Below are 15,315 nucleotides of genomic sequence, written 5' to 3'. Positions count from 1 at the left end.
TTGGAGTCTATTAATCTTTGGGGTCTCTATAGAGCTAGTCCTGAAGCCCCTAGTCCGGAAGATGAGGTAAAAGTTCCCCTCGCACATATGTGCTAGTCGTTCCTGACTCTAGGGGGCGGTGCTCATCTCTGTTTCAAAGCTGAAGAGCGAGCACTGTCCGAAGACGTCTCTGTGGTCATGTGGCCAGCATGACTAAATGCCGAAGGCGCAAGGAACACTGTTACCTTCCCACCAAAGGTGATTCCTATTTTTCTTTTACTTGTATTTGTATGTGCTTTTGAACTGCTAGGTTGGCAGAAGCTTGGACAAGTAGCGGGAGCTCACTCCGTTACGTGGCGCTAGGGATTCGAACCGCTGAAATGCCGACCTTTCTGATCGACAAGCTCAGTGTCTTAGCCACTGAGCCACCATGTTCCTTTTGAAGATGAAGTAGACAGAAACAATTTCAGTAATAAAAATATAAATTATATATTTCCTATTTTAAATGTTGCCTACTTTCATGAAGTCAATACTATTCACAGTACTATTGTTTAAAGTAAAATTTATTAAATTATTCTCATATAATAAAAGTTTGGGGACAGTGATAAACAATCTGAAACTTCATTAAGGAGTCAATGAGCTAAAGAGCTTGGGGACTGCGATCTAACTGTTAGATTCAGACTCTGGATCCACCCAAGGATCCACGGATAAAAACCAGACTTCAATGTTCTCTGTCCACTTTTAATTATGAAATTAACTTATTCTGAATTATGAAATTAACTTATTTTGAGTCTAAAGCTATAGTTGAAACACATCTGCAGAGTTCCTGGTTGGAGAAGGTTTAAAAGGGCTATGCAATGTTTCAGAATGAATTTTTTAAAAATTAGAGGGAGCAGTTGCATCTTGAAGTTTTTAGAACTAGATCCGTGTTTTGGCAAGTTTTATGCTACAGATTATGTTAGGGTAGATAAATGTAGGCCACTGCCAAATTCATAGATCATAGGACATCACATTACTGTGTTAATCCCGGCATCACTTACTCCTGACACTTAGCAACTGAATGGTAACTGGATTTAAGGATCTACAATTTTATTTGTCATATTGTCCCCAATATAATGTAGTTTCAGTGAACTATGGGAAATGTAAATAGCACTCCCCATCCAGAATTTAAATTGAGGTAAGCAATAAGTTGGCCAATTTGCGGATCATAAGGAATTACTTTGGTTGGTAAAAACCAAAATATTCTGATGAACTCCAGATCTCTTTAAACTGGGTTAATCGAATGCCAAATGTGGTTTAGTTTAAGGAAGGATAACTTGATGCACACCAGGCCAAAACCTCCTACCTTCACATATCCATGGATGGGGTCTGAGATAGCCATCACTAACCAAGAGAATGATCTTGAAGTCATAGTGGACAACACATTGAAGACATCAACTTAGCTTGCAATAGCAGTGAAAAGGAGAAATTGCATGCTAAAACGGCCAGTACATTAATACTCTTGAGCAAATCTCAAATATGTCCCAACAGTGTCTGGGAAAGGGTAAAGGTGTCAGTCAGAACTATGCAAAAGATGCATATATACAAATAATCAAGCTTGACCCCACCTTGATTTCACTCAGGATGATCAAAACTGAGTTCTTTTTAAGATCATTTATTGCATACACTGATTGTTTGCCGCTGAATATTTTGCTGAGATATATTAGGGTTTGTCTATTACTTACATTTTAATTGATTTATCTCCACTGTGGAGGTTTTATGTATATATTATTGAGTACTTACCATGGGTGCTTTCTGAATTATTTACTATGGAAATTTTATTTGACAACACTGTCAGTCATCAGGAATCCTATGGGATTCAGTAATACAAATGAATGAATCAATCAATCAATCAATTAAAACTATTTAAACTAGTAGCCATCACCACATCTTGTGACAATAATTTAATTAAAAAATGAGGAATTACTTTGGGGTACAGAGGGGGGATCATCTAAATCTCCACCTACCTACCATGGTTGGATGACTCCGTTGCTAAATTTTTGAGAGAGATGACAACGGAGACAGAACATAAAATGACATTGTGTGAGAGGGATGGAAGAAGTGTATAGGTAGGGCGTTCCCCTACTCCTTTCAAAACCCTGGGACTAGCTTTATTTTCATTTTAATCTCCCACAGTTCCACAGTATGATTCTATGCCAGGGACACTGTGGGTGATTAAAACGTGTTTCTGGCTCCCTGAGGCCAAATGTAACATGGTAAATGTATATTCCTGTTGCCAAAGGGACCAGTGGTGGGATTCAAATTTGTTTTACTACGGGTTCTGTGGCTTGGTGGGCGTGGGTGTGGCAGGGGAAGGATACTGTAAAATCTCCATTCCCTCTCCACTCCAGGGGAAGGTTACTGCCAAATCCCCATTTCCTCCCGATCAGCTGGGACTCGGGAAGCAGAGAATAGATTGGGGGGGGGGGGCAGCCAGAGGTGATATTTACAGGTTCTCTGAACTACTCAAAGTTTCAACTACCAGTTCTCCAGAACTGGTCAGAAGCTGCTGGATACCACCTCTGAAAGGGACCCATGAAGAGCGATGGTTCTCTCAGGCTCAAAGCTGCCCCGCAGCAGGATCGAGACTGGCCTAGGCAGACAAGGCAACTCTGACATTTACCAGTTCCAATGATAAAGAATCTCTTACTTCTCTTCTGTCTTGGGGGGCTCTTCCTGGGGGGTCTCCTCCACAACCGGGATCTCTTCTGCTGGTTTTTCCTCCTGCAAGACAGTTGGAACCTCGTCCACCTTCTCCTCTTTCTGGACCTGCTGTTGCAACCTCGGGGACACCTGCTGCTGTTGCTGCTGCTGCTGCTGTGGCGGCTGCTTCTGCTGCGCGAGGGGCATCTGGGGCTGTTGGGGCGGCTGCTTCTGCTGCCCCTGAGGGGGCATTTTTTGCTGCAAGGGCTGCTGCTGCCTCTGTTGCACTGACGGCATCTGTTGTTGGGTCTGTTGCGGTGGTTTCTGTGGTGGAGGCTGGGCTTGGGCCTGTTGGGGTGGCTTCTGCTGGAGCTGTGGCTGTTGGGCCTGCTGGGGTGGCTTCTGCTGGGATAGAGCAAATTGTGTGGGTGGCTGGGCCTGTGGGGCCTTCGGCTGAGGCTCTTGTTGCTGCAGAGAAGCCTCCTCGGGGTAAGATTCCTGGTCGGCATCAGGCGCCTTATCCTTCGGGTAGTACTCTTCATTCTCACTATACTCTTCGTTGAACTCATCCTCCTCCAGGTAGAAGTCATCCTCTTCTTCGTCCCAGTGCGGGGAGTCCTTGTGATAGCTCACGGAGCTGTGGCAAGAGTGGTAGGAGTCTCCGTCCCGCTCATCCAGGCTGACATCATCGGGGTCAAATTCGTCACTCAGCTGCGAACTACCCTGGCTCAGCTCAGCCGAGGAGGCGTAGCGGCTGCTCCCAGTGGGGCTGTAGGGATGGGAAGGGGTTGAGGAGAGGGATGCAGAGACAGAGGCAGAAGCCGAGGAGAAAAAAAGGGGGGGCTTATAAATGAGCTTAAAGAGAACATGGTGGAGATAGCTCACTAGAGCCAATCCTCACATTTATTTCTCTACAGCTCCACATAGCACAACTATTGAGCATCTCTGTGTCTCTCTTCCACACACCTCCAAAAATAATAACGATGGATTGAAATTTACACCTTCTATTGGCCTTCCTAACATCCTGAAGGTTCTGAATGGTTTTAAGCAAGAGGGTAACCAACATTACAGGGGTGCACCCTTGCTCAGATTACATTTCCAAATGTCCCATTCTGACATTTCCAAGTAAGTCCCATTCTGGGCCTCATTTCAGTAATCTCTCCTAAAGAGTTATGGAACTATAATCTCATCAGAGGGCTGTGATTACTTTTAGATCTGGGCAGTTCATTTCATTGAGAAGCCATGGGAACGACCAACAAACATTATTAGAAGGCATCTGCTTTCACGAGCTGCTATTCAGTAGCAGGACAGATTAGGGATCATGTGTATTCCATTAGGCATTAAATATAAGCAAATGCTTGCATTTAGAGCGTTCTATAGGTCAGCCCAACATAAAGTTTAGGAATTTGCAATTGAATGTAACCCCCTTACATGCCATGTAATCCACTTCTAGCTATTAACAGATTAAAGTACATGCTTTTGCCATCAGTTCCAACTCTGGTCATACCATTGCGCTGATGATATTCAGTGCCAGGGGGATGAAGGAAAGTTGATAGTGTCTTAGTCCACCACTCTCCTACCAGTTACTCCCACTCACTGAACCATGATCAAACCGGCTAGTCCTTCATCGGAGTCATTCCCCCATGTACGAACTGGAGAACAATTTGCATCCGTTAGCCTGACTACTTTGACAATGCCTGGAGTCCATTTTCTGCCAGTTTCACAGATTCAGCCAAGCCACCAGCAGCAATCAGTCACAAAAAGAGACAGCAGCCATAGACGCAGAAACATAGAACAATAAACACCAGCCTGCCCCTTCAATGATTCAGGGTTTCTTTAGGGACATCACAGTTATAGATAGCACTGGATGATAAAGCCAAATAAAGTTTATACCTGCTGCTGGTATAATAGGAGAGAGAAAATAGGTAAGAATAGGGAAACAGTACACCCTTTCTAATCAGTGGTCCATTCATGAGCATTTATACATACATACATACATACACAGAGGCCCTCTGTGACAGAATTATCAGGTAGCCCTTGACCTTCAACCATATTTGAGCTCAGGATTATGGTCATATGTGGTTGTGGTCATTAAGCAGGTCACCATTTGACCGTACCCTATTTCATAATCTTTTTTGTGTTGGTTGTTAAGCCATCCATTCTGCAATGGGTGTTTTTGGCCAGAAACCACTGGAAATAATGGTCACATTGTGTGGACCACAATTCCCAGAATTCCCCAGCCAACAAACGCTGGCTGGAGAATTCTGGGAGTTGAAGTCCACAGAGCTTAAAGTTTCCAAGGTTGAGAAATTTAATATTGTTGTACGGGGTGCAATGCCAATAAAGTAAACTAACTAAAAACACTGAACTTAGAGGCAACACACCAGGTATAATATTGGATATGAGCGAACTAAAATATTTGTCCCCCATTTATTGTTTGTATTTGTAGCTGACAAACTGGGGTGCTCTGGAACCATGTTTTAATGTCCAAATAGGTCAGTGTATGGCAAATACATTTATATGTATTTATGAAAGAAAATACCAAGAAGCCCCACTCTGTTTCCAATATAAACTCTCTTCCCCTCCGGGGAAGGAGTGCTTAATGCTAATATCAGGGGTGGGCTGCTACAGGTTCGCCCGGGTTCGGGAGAACCCATAGCTAACATTACGGCTGGTTCAGAGAACCTCCAAATCCCACTCCTGGCTGGCCTCGCCCACCATACCTCGCCCCTCCCAGGAGTCTCCACACAGCCCATTTTGGATGCGAGGTAAGTGCAGGGCCCGCATGGAGGCTTGGGGAGGGGGAAAACGGGTCTTCCAGAAGGCCTCTGGATCCCAGGGGAGGCAGTTTTCGCCCTCCTGGAGGCTCGAAGAAAGCCTCCGGAACCTGGGGAAGGCAAAAATGCCCCCCCCCCAATGGTGCAGGAAGCAAACTAGGCCACGCCCACCATGGCCACGCCCACCCAGCAACTGAGCAGAGAACCAGTTGCTGAAATTTTTGAAGCCCACCCCTGGCTAAAATCTTTATTCACCCCCCTGCGTCCGCCCCCCAAGGTTTGCACTCGTATTCACCATTACGAAAAGGAAGTCTGATTATCATTATGGAAGAATACAGGTAGTCCTTGACTTCCAATCACAATTTTTTGCCACAGTTGTGAAGCAAATTATTCCAGTTGTTCAGTGAATCCTTCTCCCCCCCCCCCAATTGACTTTGCTTGTCGGAAACCGGTTGGGAAGGTCAGAAATAGTGGGATGCTACAACTGTCATAAATACATGCAAGTTGGTAACAGCCTAAATTTTGATCAGGCAAACATGAGGATGCTGCAATGATCATAAGTGTGAGGATGTAAGTCACTGTTTTCAGGGCTACTGCAACTTCAAATGGTCACTAAACAAGTGGTTGTAATTTAAGGACTACCTGTACGACAGGGGCATCGATGTGTTTTATGGAAATGGATTGATTGTGGTTCCACTTCTGTGAATATTCCTGCTCTTGTGTGCAAGGCTAAAATAAAAATTTGGTTTCATTCTTCCGAATAAACATGCATGTACATACACACATACATAGATTGTACCTCTCGATCAAATCCGTTCATGATGTATCTAAATGAAGTGGATGAGCCCTAAGGTGGTGGTGAGGTGTGTACCCCTTCAGACAACCTTGATCATTCCCACCTGCTGAAAAACAATCCAGACCCCTGCATACACATTGCTAGCGTTTCAAGGAGAAAAGAATCAAACGGACACTCTAGAATGACACTCATACAAGGTTTGCACTTGTCTTCTAAAAATCTATGGAAATTCTCAATCATTCAGGTGACGGTTGTCCCAAAGGTGCTTTTCAAAAGACAACTGGACTTTCTTCAGTCTTCTAAAGGAAGACAGATGTTTTCCAAAAGGAACTCCTCTCTTCCCCTGACAGAGTTAGGTGTACTCTTCACACATTCTCCAAATGCAGAGTAGCAAATGACAGAAGAAGAAAAAAACAAAACAATATAAGGATCAGAGAGGGGACACAGAAAGAATAGAGCAGTGTTTCTCAAACTTGGCGACTTTAAGTCCTGTGGACTTCAACTCCCAGAATCCCCCAGCCAGCATAGCTGGCTGGGGAATTCTGGGAGTTGAAGTCCACAGGACTTAAAGTCGCCAAGTTTGAGAAACACTGGAATAGAGGGATGGCTGGATTCACTGTAGGGACAGATAGCTTTAAATCCCAGAAGCTACATTGCAGCAGGCTGATCAGACTGTCTCTGAGCAAGCACAGAGGCCTACGGGAAGCACATGCAGACACGATATGGGACGTACCTGGATTAGACCGAAACCACATTTCCAGCATTGGCAATGGGGGAGGGACAAAGGAAGGCAGACTCACAAAAGAATGTGAGTGCCCGTTTATTCAACTTTTGGCCTGGTAGAGGAAGGGACCTGGTCTCAATGGTTTGGTTGCAATTTTGAAGTCTTCAATGGAGGCAGTGCAGAACCTGCACTTCTGTTTTTCAATTTCTGGACGTTATCCAACGAAGGGGTGCAGACATAGCTTCCACCATGTTCAGCTCCTCTGCATTTTTCCCTCTTCTTTGCAGTCCATCGCAAAACATTGCAAGGTAGTTGGGATCAATCAGAGTTTAGAATTAGGATGCCCAGCTCGAGCAGGGGGTTGTACTAGAAGACCTCCAAGGTCCCTTCCAACTCTGTTATCCCGATGAAGGTCTGGGACAATGCCTGTAAACATTCCTGGATGATCACAACCCCTGGCCCAGAATCATGGCTAGTGCCACACTTAAAAACCAGAAAGGCACCTTGCCAAGATGGGAACCTCCAGTCAAGTTTTGGTAATGCTTGCCAGGTTGGCTCTCTCATCTATGACTAACATAAAAGGTAAAGATAAAGGTTCCCCTCATACATATGTGCTAGTCGTTCCCCACTCTAGGTGCTCATCTCCATTTCAAAGCCGAAGAGCCAGCACTGTCCGAAGATGTCTCTGTGGTCATGTGGCTGGCATGACTAAATGCCAAAGGTGCACGGAACGCTGTTACCTTCCCACCAAAGGTGGTTCCTATTTTTTCTACTTGCATTTTTACATGATTTCAAACTGCTAGGTTGGCAGAAGCTGGGACAAGTAACGGGAGCTCACTCCGCCAAACTGCTGACCTTTCTGATCGACAAGCTCAGCGTCTTAGCCACTGAGCCACCACGTCCCACTAGTTCTCACAATATGCTAAGGCAATTGATGTGTTTTCCCTGAACATGAAATTTACACGCTTTCCATCTCCATTTTATCCTACTTAAACACATTGTGCAAACTCGGTGTACCTGCTGATTTCAGAAGTCGCACAGCAATGGAAAATGGAGGTGGTGTTGAGAGGGGATCCACTCAGATAGATCTTCAGATTCTGGCTTTGTAGCTGAAGCTTTGATCAGGGAGGGCAAACCGGTCACGGAAGACAGCAGTTTCAGACTAACTCACCATCCCTAGTAAGCAGGCAGTTACCCGTGGTTGCTGGGAGTGATAAGAGCTGTATCCAAGTGGATTGGAGAAAGGGAAAATATGCACCAGGCTGCTTTATTTTTAAAGCAGAGGACATTGCATAGAATCATCTCTTTTGGATCTTGCTTAGCCTTCTTTACGTTACAATTGCCTGCTAGGAAAAATCTTCCCACAGGCGTTACGAAGTGTGTCTGTGTGCGTGCACGCTGGTGCGTGTGGGCATGTGTGCATTTCACCGAGAACTAGTTAAGGGAAGTTCAACCCTAGCAAAAATCTTGATTTCAAATTCAATCTTGTTTGGGACAAGAAAAATATTGCAGGGGGCGGAATGGGAAGAGGAAAGGAGTCGTAGCAGTCACTGCTGGATAGATGCTGATGGCCTAATCCAGTTTGCAAAAACCAAGAACCACAACGTGACTCTGCGAAAGGCACACAGCGGAAAAACAAGAGAAAGACCCACCTATCAGATAGGTCTAGGGAGCGCCTGCTCTCGAGCGAGGGCTGGCGGCTCGTGCGCCTGCTTGACCCGGAAGCAGACTCAGCGTCACTGTGCCCGTTTGCGGCAGAATCTACACTACCAGAGCGTCTGCCAGGGAGGGGAAGAGGAAAAGGGTCAGCATATAAAACGGCAGAGAGAAACACAAATTTGCTAGCTAAGAACTAAGAGACAAGGAGGTGGGTTTCTATCTGAGACCTTTTTGTTCAGATAGAATATATCCAGGCCAACCTCTGCAGCTCAGGGCACTCCACTTAGGCTGCATTGTAGCTCTCATCATTCAGAGCCAGTTTGGTAACAATGGTGTGGAATAATTGGAGTTTGCTTGAAGAATGATGGCCTGGAACTATTCAAAGGGTAGACCTGGCATTGGGGAAAAGAGAAGGCTATTCTGAAATACAGAAAACAATGTTGAACTGGGATGGTTGCAAGCCATTCCCCACACCCACCACCATCCCCAGCAACCAACCATGATTTTCTCAAAGAGGTAAAATTATTAGGGAAGGTTAGCTACCAAGTGAGTGGCCCTGTGATTCTCAAAGGACACGAAAAATCACATGGACAGCATTGTTAAAAATGCTAGGCTACGATGAATGATTAATGGCCAACAGAAGATTTGGGGAATGGAATGGAGTTTTTTTTATTTAAGCCTATGATTTGATTACTCTTATGCAAAGAAGCAATTAGGAGACCTGCTGTGTCGTCACCCCTCCCCCCCCCGCCCCCGGCAGTTGAAGCCAATGATTTTTCTTGGAGTGCTATCAGGGTTTCCCAGGTTGGCCACCACACGCCTCTATCCTTATGGATCCAAGCCAAGTTTTAAATTCTTCCTCCCTCACTTTGTATATATACCCAGAAAGTCTTTGGCAAGATTCTCCCCCATACGTTCCAATGGGCTTGAGCTAAAAACCAAGCTGGGGGAAAGGAAATAGCGAAGGATATTAAAGGCAATTGAGCTGCAGGGAAAAGGTCTGCTTGTTAACTATCGTTCAGAATTTGGCTCGGGATCCACTGCAATGCTTCACTCTTGAACCATGCCAGTAACGAATGGAGCAGATTCTGTCGATTATTTGGCCCTCGCTCCATTCTAAATATGACCCCAGTTCAAAAGAAGCTGTCGAAAGGCCTGGAGAGGTTGAGGCAGTGACAGATACAAATGGAACTTCCGTACTCTGCTATGTACCTCTGAGTAACCAGAGTCAGAGATGAAGAGCAAAGAAACTACGTTTGTACTGTATGTTTGTTGCAGGTAGTCCTTAACTTACAACCGCTGTTTAGCAATCATTCGAAGTTACAATGGCACTGAAAAAGGTAGTATTCAGCCAGTTCTGACAGTTCTGGAGAACCGGTCGCGGAAATTTTGAGAGTGGGGAGGGAATGGGGATTTTGCAGTATCCTTCCCCTGCCACACCCACAAAGCCACACCCACAGAACCGGTAGTAAAAAAAAATTGAATCCCACCACTGCCACACTTATATCCATTGCAGTGTCCCTGTGGTCACCCAATTGTAATTCGGGTACTTGGCAACTGGGAGGTATTTAGGATGATCCCCATTCATAAGCTTTCCGATTGGCTTCTGACGAGCAAAGAAGTCCAACGGGGGGAGGAGGAATTGCAGGGCACGATCACGTGATGTCTCGTTTAATGATCGTGGCTAAAAAGATTGTAAAATTGGGTGCAGTCGTGTGACAACAAATTTTCCAGTCCCAATTGTGGTTGTAAATTGAAGATTACCTGTATGAACATACGTTGGGTATACTGTGTTTGAGACAGAAGGTTGGAGTTGTTGCTTTATGTCTACCATGACATATCATTCTCTTTCCCCATTTTATAACCTTCTAGGGAGAGGACAAGAAACCCTTCCCTACTTTTCCCAACAGTTCCAGGCTGCATCCACTCTACCTGATTGGCCGATGGTTAGAATAGTCCATCTCATAACCCTGCATAGAATCTGTATAGGAGTCTCGCGATACTCGCTGTTGATGGCGTATGGGGTACTGGTGGACTGAGGCATTGGGCTGGGAGGTTGTATAATAAGGGGGTGGGATGCTGTTGCTGGTCTCACTGCGATAGTCACTGTCTCGGTCATCCACGGTGCTGTCAGGGTCATCATCTGTAAAAAGGGACCCAATATCATGATATAAAACAACAAAGTGTTCATTATTCAAATGGGAGATGTGAACATTCTTTACGTGCGAGGGACATGGGGAGCACAGTATGTGAACATTTGTGGGTGTTGGCAAGCATCTGTATTTAAAAATTTAGAAGGTCCACATGCATAAGTGTCAAAAGGATGCAGCGTTCTGACGTGATAGAGAATAACAGAAAAGGGTCTCCGCTGGAGAACAGAAAAAAAATGGTGGCTTCCAGAGGACAGGGATACTTGATAACTGAAAAGAAGTGGAGAACACAGAGAGATGAACGGACAAATAGAGCATGAAGACATCTCACAAGCTGGTTGAAGGAATTTAGAAACAATATAAGGACCTCCCCAAGCTGGTACCCATCAGATCTAATGGATTTTAACTCCCACAATGTTCGGCTTGGATGGGCATTTTGGGAGTTGAAGTCCAAACTACACTACATTCAGAGAACGTGGTCTTGGGTAAAGAAAAGAAAGAAAAGAAAGTCACATGGTTGTTTAAAATAGGTGGGGCAGGAAGCTGTTTACACAGGTCACGGTATGGCATGGGTTTCCTTGCAGAGCTGTTAAGTAGGATGGAGTGGAGAGAGAAAGAAAGGGCACGGGGAATGTACATTGGGGGTGCAGGTTGGAGGCTGAATGTTTCCTTGGCATGCAAACCTACTTCCTCATTCAGATATTGGTTCTTGACCTTGCTACATCTGAAAGCAAGCCGGGATATGATGCACTGCATAGTTATCCATAGTTCCTCACTACTTTTCCCTCACTGCTGGCTGATTTCTCAATTTCCTAAAAATGATCCTGATCGCCATTCAGTGATCCTTCTTTTTAAGATTTAAATCAGGGGTGTCCAACCACTTTAAGACTTACAGAATTCAGCTTGCAGAATTCCCCAGCCAGCGGAGGAGTTGAAGCCCACAAATCTTCAAGTTGCCAAGGATGGATACCCCTGCTCTAAACCAATAATCCAATTAAAGTTTACGTATATTACAACCGAACCCTTAGCTTTTTTTTTTTCCAAAGAAAGTTTATGTTAGTGCAGAAAAACTGCCTTCCTTGGCGTTTTGGGCAGCCCTTGTGAAAATGTTTTCATTAATTAACTTGCCTCCACTCTCAGTGGTTGGATTATATGCCCTGAGTGATATTGTTCTGCAGCCAAATTAATTGGCTATTAGATCTGAGTGCGCCTTCTATGCCCTATGTGATTCCTGATTGGAAGGGATTAGCTTCCAAATTGGTCCAAGGAGAATAATATGCAAGCTAAAAGAGTGTCAAGTGTACATATTTTTAAAATAAAAAATAATTGCTCTCCCAAAGTCCCATATGGTCCTTAAAGGGAAAACTAATTAAGGTATCAACTTGGCCATGCTCAATCAAACAATATAAATTGGAATTGAAGTGGACAGGAACATAACTCTGCCTCAGGAATCAAGTCATTGCCTTTTCAATTTAAGTGCCATCTCACTGGTTGGATTCACAAATGGACTGAACAAAATTCCTGTCATATTATTTATTTGTATCCCATCTTTAATATTTTTGCAAATAACTCAAGGCAGTGAACATATCCAAGATAAAGGTAAAGGTAAAGGTTTTCCTCAAAACATATGTGCTAGTCGTTCCTAACTCTAAGGGGTGGTGCGCATCTCCGTTTCAAAGCTGAAGAGCCAGCGCTGTCCGAAGACGTCTCTGTGGTCATGTGGCCGGCATGACTAAACACCAAAGGTGCACGGAGCACTGTTACCTTCCCACCAAAATGGAGCCTATATTTCTACTTGCATTTTTACATGCTTTGGAATTGCTAGGCTGGCAGAAGCTGGGACAAGTAACGGGATCTCACTCCGTTATGTGGTGCTAAGGATTCAAACTGCTGAACAGCCAACCTTTCTGATCGACAAGCTCAGCGTCTTAGCCACTGAGCCACCGCATATCTAAATATCCAAGATACATACCTTCGTCCTATTTTTCCTCACAACAATCCTGTGAGGTGAGTGGGGCTGAGAGAGAGTGACTGGCCCAAGGTCACCCAGCTGGCTTTCATGGCTATATCCCCCCCCCCCCCCCCGCAATAAACATGACTGGAAAAAAAAAGCTAAGTTTCCATGGCCTACTTGGCTACAATGGTCCCAAGCCTGTTTTAGCTTAGTCTACTGTGTGGTACAATATCTCAGCCATCAGCTGACCATACAACACTCTGAGCCTGGTTCCTGAGTTAATTTATTTTCTAGGTTCATATTATACAGTGACCTATAAACTTATCAAGCAGACTCAGTATACATGATGACCTAAGCCACAAATAAAAGTAACACTGTGGAGTCCTTGGTGCTCTCTGAGTTTGGCTATGTGTGGTTGTAGATGTTTCATTACCTAGTTTTCTCATTGGTAGTTCCTTGATTAGTTAAAACTAACACTAATCAATACGCTGTGTAGACATACCTCATACATTTTTGTCGTGCATTATGTGAATATAACTGTGTATCTGAAAGAGGGAGTTTGGTCCATGACTGTATATTTTAATAAAAAATATTTTTTAAAAAGTTTCTTTTAAATTTTTCCATAACCACTCTTACATCATTAATCTTACAGCGTGTCATATTTTAATAAATTTATCTGAAAGAAACATTTCCGCTTGGCTGGCATTGTCAGAATCACTGAGCATCTACACAAAACACAATTTATTTTTGGTGGAGGCTATTGACACAATTTGTTAAGGGCTGGTTCACACAATTATACCCACCCTTTTGATGCCCGGCATTTAATGAATGGCTGGACTATTCTTCTATTAAAGAATTGTGTGAGAGTCTGCAGGAACATTTTATCTGTGGTCATCCCTTGACATTACAAAGCATCTCTTAAACAACGAGCAACCTCAAAATAAGGAAAAGTACTGAGTTCATCCAATACAGTTAAGGACTTCGAGATTACATTTGCACATCAAACTAGACTCAGTTAGATTAATACAGCAAATGGATTAATGTCATAAATCAGTCAATTAAATAATTTGAAAAATGTTGGCTAAAGCCAATTCTGGCTTCTAGGCATCAATAATTTTAGCTACAGACAATGCCCCAGAGGAGGAATGACTTAGGTCTATTAATGTCATCCTAGGGTCAGAAAGTCCCAGTTCAAATTTAATCACTGCATTGAATTCACTAAGCAATTTTAAGTACCGTATGTACTTCTTCTCCAGTTCACTATCTTTATCTGGAGTCTAGTAAGTAATACCAAAGGCTTCAGGAGGATAGAATTTTAAGTCTCAAGAGCCTGTCATAAGTGGCATGTGAGGTTATTCTAGCTTTAAAGGTATATATTGTAATTTGAATATCTGCTAACTATACACAAAATAATGTTATCATTATTGTTCCCACTTGCTACCTGAAAATACCTGCTTCATCTCTTGACCTCCAGATGAAAAGGTGGGCCATGTTAGATTTGACCCATACCTCCTCCCTCTGGAGTAGTAGAAGTAATAGGAAAATATTTAAGAATGCCACAGAGTGAAGTGGTAGGGTACAGGATCAGAATCGCATACTTACTTTGTTGATCTCCCCAGCCAAAATAATTCCAGTTGCCTACAAAATAAAAGCCAAGAAGACATGTCCCTTTAAGAGACAGGCCAATTCTAAATACTGTATACTTAGTAATTCTAACCCTAGAGGGAAGAGGAGGTTGTAGGGAAAGGGAGGCGTAAATTCTACATCCAGATGAACTTTGGAAGCTAACAAGCATATAAAAGCAGGCAGGGCCAATCTGCAGCTTGGGGTGGGGTGTTGACCCCCAGTTTTTGCAACCCTTTGAAATTGCACTATCACATTCTTTTAGCAAGTAGCTAAATAGCAAATACTGTAGCTGAGAACTACAATTATCAGGACCAGGTTTTGTTTTTTGCTTAAAGTGGTGAGATTAGCAGATTGAAGACTTTGATTTACTAATCTTAAAAGCTTGATTTACCACTAGATTGGGGTGGAACAGAGAAAAAAAGTATGCAAGCTTTTAAGATTAATAAATCACAATCTTCGATCTACTAATCTTACCACATTAACCAAAATGTTTCCATGCTTCAGTTTTGGTGATGTCATCTTATTTTTATTTTATAATAAAAATACTGTATATCTCTTAGCCACATTTTTTTAAAAGAGCACTGGGATGTGGTCTACTCTTAATAGACAGGAAAAGCCTTTCTACATTATTCTTCTGTAGTGTTTCTCAACCTTGGCAACTTTACACTGTGTGAATATCAAGTCCCAGAATTCCCCAGCCAGCATGATGGTTGGGGAATTCTGGGAATTGATGTCCACCCAGTTTAAAGTTGCCACGGTTAAGAAAGCACCTATCTACTCTAGACAAGTTCAAATCACCAGGACCGGATGGATTTTACACCCCAGGGTTCTGAAGGAACTGGCAGACAAGATTTCAGAACCACTGAACTATATCTTTCAGAGATCCTGGAGCACCAGGGAATTACCAGAGGCCTGGAAAAGAGCTGATGTGATTCCCAACTTCAAAAAAAGGAGAAAAAAACAGATCC

The 15,315-nt window shown here is 43.6% G+C and overlaps 1 protein-coding gene across 1 annotated transcript in view; it reads right to left on the bottom strand.

Moving 5' to 3' along the window:
* UNC13A (unc-13 homolog A) overlaps positions 1–15,315 on the bottom strand; it is a 173,227-nt gene that overhangs the window by 95,692 nt on the left and 62,220 nt on the right. Inside the window, exons 8-11 of the mRNA XM_081958016.1 lie at positions 14,324–14,359; positions 10,550–10,760; positions 8,611–8,736; positions 2,669–3,430 (exon numbers count right to left, since the gene is read on the bottom strand). Of these exons, the coding sequence (XP_081814142.1) occupies positions 2,669–3,430; positions 8,611–8,736; positions 10,550–10,760; positions 14,324–14,359 (1,135 nt within the window). The remainder of the gene's footprint in view (positions 1–2,668; positions 3,431–8,610; positions 8,737–10,549; positions 10,761–14,323; positions 14,360–15,315) is intronic.

Source organism: Natrix helvetica (genome assembly GCF_964273705.1).
Source record: "Natrix helvetica genome assembly, chromosome: 1".
NCBI classification, from domain to species: Eukaryota; Metazoa; Chordata; class Lepidosauria; order Squamata; family Natricidae; genus Natrix; species Natrix helvetica.
This window is presented reverse-complemented; position numbering and strand designations above follow the sequence as displayed.